At 38.6% G+C, this 3,650-nt stretch overlaps 1 protein-coding gene across 3 annotated transcripts in view; it reads right to left on the bottom strand.

Annotated features, from left to right (window-relative positions):
• The window catches only part of LOC107101945 (C-type lectin domain family 4 member E-like), a 7,603-nt gene extending 6,185 nt beyond the window's left edge, over nt 1–1,418 (bottom strand). Inside the window, exons 1-2 of one of the 3 annotated variants that reach the window (XM_015401041.1) lie at nt 1,382–1,418; nt 793–859 (exon numbers count right to left, since the gene is read on the bottom strand). In XM_015401041.1, coding sequence (XP_015256527.1) covers nt 793–814 — 22 coding nt within the window. In that variant the 5' untranslated portion in view covers nt 815–859; nt 1,382–1,418. Of the gene's footprint in view, nt 1–792; nt 1,321–1,381 lie in introns of those variants that run through there. The other 2 variants (XM_015401040.1, XM_015401039.1) reach the window with 2 other exon arrangements.
• Between the last annotated feature and the right edge of the window lie 2,232 nt (nt 1,419–3,650).

Raw genomic sequence — 3,650 nt, 5'->3', positions numbered from 1 at the left:
AGTTGCCCAGTATAGTCCAAAATGACAGGGCAGATTTTTTGTCGCAGTCCACCCTTGTCTCTATGGGTTGTGATTGTCTGATAAACTAAAATAAATCTACTGCCAAGATATAACTTAGTTCTGGTCTTTTCAGTGTTTTCTTCTAATAACACGTTTAGGTAATTTTCAGCAACTACGTACAAGTCATTAATCAAGAAGATATTTGATGCTGGAGTATACGGATTCAAGATTTATTTGTTTTCGGATGCAGCTGCAAGTTACAGGAAGTTGAAATAGTTTTAAAGTTTTAAAACCTTTAGCTGATGAACTGTCTCAATCGGAAAACATCAAGAAATATTCTTCCTCAAACAAACTTCTTCATTCTGTTGTTGAATTACATTTTGAGTAACTAAGTAGTTTTTTTTATATTCGTACTTCACCTAAGTATCTGATTTTCTGAATACTTTTCCCTATAACAAAAATATCTTTATGTTCTACTTTCTTATAACTGTCTTGCTACTCTGGTTATAACGAATGGAGGATGCTATCTATATCTTAATACTTAATACAAAAAAACAACAACCCTGTGCTACTTTGATTTAACAGTAATTGGGTCCATGTGTTTTCTTTAAATTCACATGTTAGATGATTAAAGAAAGAAGTGAATGTTTGGTCTGGTTATTTGTTTATTTATTTGACAACCCCGTTATGACTTCAGCTTCTTCCTGCGGATTTGCCACATTTTAATTTACATTTAATTCCTGTGTAGGATTGACAAAGTACCTTTGAAATGAATTAAATTCATGTTCTTACCTTTTTCAAAGTTTCGTCTCATCTTGGGAACCGTTTGAACACAGTCCTTTATTCAGCAGGGAATAATCTCCATTTAATGCAAAAAGGAAAAAAGCATTTTAAGTTTTAGAATAATTTATTCCAATTATGTACAACAGAACATTTGAAAATGAAGAAATCATACAGGGAAACAATTCTTGTACCTTAAGTTGGTCCTCTTCCATAAGCAGAATGAAAGAAACCCCTAACTTAGTTTACACTCCTACTGTATTCCTAAAATTACCCTCCCTAATCTCCATCAGACCTAAAGTCTAAGTTCACATTTTCCCGTATCCATCTTTAGACCACATCATGTCTACATAAGGCAACAGAAATACAGAGAAAGCAGTACACAAATAACATTTACCTCATCTATGTCTAACAGTATAGTTAACATTAAGGAAAAACAGACATCTAAGGGTCTCTGTAGCATCTGAAGACCAGCATGACTTACCCACTTAAAGTAGTTTATCTTCTACCATTAGAAATTTTTAACATACCGTAAACCCCCCCCAGAAAGAATTGTTTATTTTAATGTTTATTTTCTAGAAACAAAAGTACCCAAACTCACCATCCGTTTCTCCTTTCGCCTAAGTGAATTTCTAAGTAAAAAATGCTTCAGTCACTCTCGTTTCACAACTTCATGTTAAAGAAACTTCCTCTCGTCTGCTGTCATGGTAATTCGCCAAATAAGGACTCTCGTTGATGCCTTTTATAGTTGTTATGCATGCAGTGGTAGATTACTAACTTACACCACCTTTTTCAGAGTTTTAACAAACTCAGAGTATGTAACAACTGCTTTTTGAGACAAGCCTCTGAACTAATCTCCCTGATGATATCTTGGAGGTTCTGGCAGCAGCTTCACCCGAGATGCAAATAGAGGAAAACAGATCAGAACTTGGAGACTCACAGCAAACAACCAACCAAAGCTTCCTGTTTAAACTATGCATAAACATAAAGAGCCTTTGTGAGGCAGTGTTTCACTCACAACTCTAGATGCAATAAAGGGGCGTCGCTTCTGTTAGAAAAAAGTAAAGGTCATCATTTTATTTGTATTAACTTACAGACATTTGCCCGGCTAGGTGTCATGATTTTATCAAGAGCTCGAACCCACATGCAGATAAAGCAATCCAGAGAGACAAGGGAAAAGGTTTAACTTTAAATTTATTCTCAAACTTGAAGAGGAGGAAAGGTTGGCGCACTCACGTTTCCAGAGATTAGGTTTACTTTTAGACTCCAGTAGGTGAGGAATGTGTTCCGGTGTTTGTCTCATATGGAGGAGGGCGGACAGGGTTACCCAGAATGTGGTTGCTTGTAGATGAACAGAGAAAGACTGATAGCCACTCAATTTTCCTGCGTTACTTGAACAGACTGTTGTGCAGATTAATCCCTTGCTCAGTGTGAAGCTCAAACGTTTCCTCAGGGAAAAGTGGATCCAAACCTCCGGTTTGTATCCTCAGCTCAGTTTGAAGCTCAGTGATCCTTCCAGGGAGAGAAGGTCCAATAAACCCAGTTTGCAGGATGACTTCCTCAGCTTAGCTAGAGTATCCAAAACTGGCAAACACTCTGGCGTCGAGGTAGTGGCAGTCAGCAGCTTAAAAACACTCCGTTAACGAGGTAACCCCTTACAGGTGTGTGAGGAGGAGAATCAGAACCAGGCGCCGCCTGGTGGAGGAAGGAATACAAAAACACAGACCTCAAAGACTGGAGTCCTAACACTAGGAATGTTGTGTTGTTTTAAATTCAAACAGGGAGAGAAAATGTTACTCACAGGGAGATCAATACCCACGATAAAACTAAACAAGGAACTGTCATGCTTTATCATGTGTAATTTTCTGACCCCTCCTGATTCTCCTTTGAAATAAAAACATAAAAACAGAAGACAGAAATTTTCTTAAAGAGTTAACCACAGACATTCGGGGAGTGAAATGATCTGTCTGGGTCCGCTCTCTTCTGTAGAAGCATTTTTGTGTTGCTTGCTTTCTAGGACAATAAGGAGGCGTTATCAGTAACCCTAAAAGCCTGGTGCCGTGAGCCGGATCCCAACATTTCCACTTGTTGACTAGTGGAGCAAAGCGCTGAAAACCACCGGTGGTCAGAGTCTAGGACCTGACGGGAAAGTCCTGGGGGATAACCTTCTCACTGGGGCAGGGTCATAGGTTACCTCCTTTCACCAACAAAGGATTGACAGGATCCGACCTGGAGAGAACCAACCAAACTAAGTAGATGTTAAGAAGGGCGGTCTGCAAAGGTAGACGGGTGATTAAAGCTCCCCGCAAAGGTAGACTAGTGGTTAAATTGCAAAAGTGATTAAAGTTTGCAGGTGTTACATTTGAAAAAGGTGAAAAAGTTAAAGAAACAGGTTAAAGTCCTGTAAGGTAGAAAACACAACGAAAAAAAGTGATTAAAGTTCACAGTTGTTAAAGTTAAAAGAGGTGAAAATTTTAAAGAAACAAGTTAAAGTCCTGTAAGTTAGACAAACACAACGCAAAAAAATTAAACAGAATGTGTTCAGGACAGAGTAAAAGGGGAGATCCCAGAGGGGATGAAGAGTTTATGTATGATCCAAGAAATTTNAAGGTCATCATTTTATTTGTATTAACTTACAGACATTTGCCCGGCTAGGTGTCATGATTTTATCAAGAGCTCGAACCCACATGCAGATAAAGCAATCCAGAGAGACAAGGGAAAAGGTTTAACTTTAAATTTATTCTCAAACTTGAAGAGGAGGAAAGGTTGGCGCACTCACGTTTCCAGAGATTAGGTTTACTTTTAGACTCCAGTAGGTGAGGAATGTGTTCCGGTGTTTGTCTCATATGGAGGAGGGCGGACAGGGTTAC

The sequence above is a fragment of the Cyprinodon variegatus genome, unplaced genomic scaffold (assembly GCF_000732505.1).
Source record: "Cyprinodon variegatus isolate N-32 unplaced genomic scaffold, C_variegatus-1.0 Scaffold1175, whole genome shotgun sequence".
Taxonomy (NCBI): Eukaryota; Metazoa; Chordata; class Actinopteri; order Cyprinodontiformes; family Cyprinodontidae; genus Cyprinodon; species Cyprinodon variegatus.
Note: the sequence above shows the minus strand (reverse complement) of the source record. Positions and strands in the feature narration are given on the sequence as shown.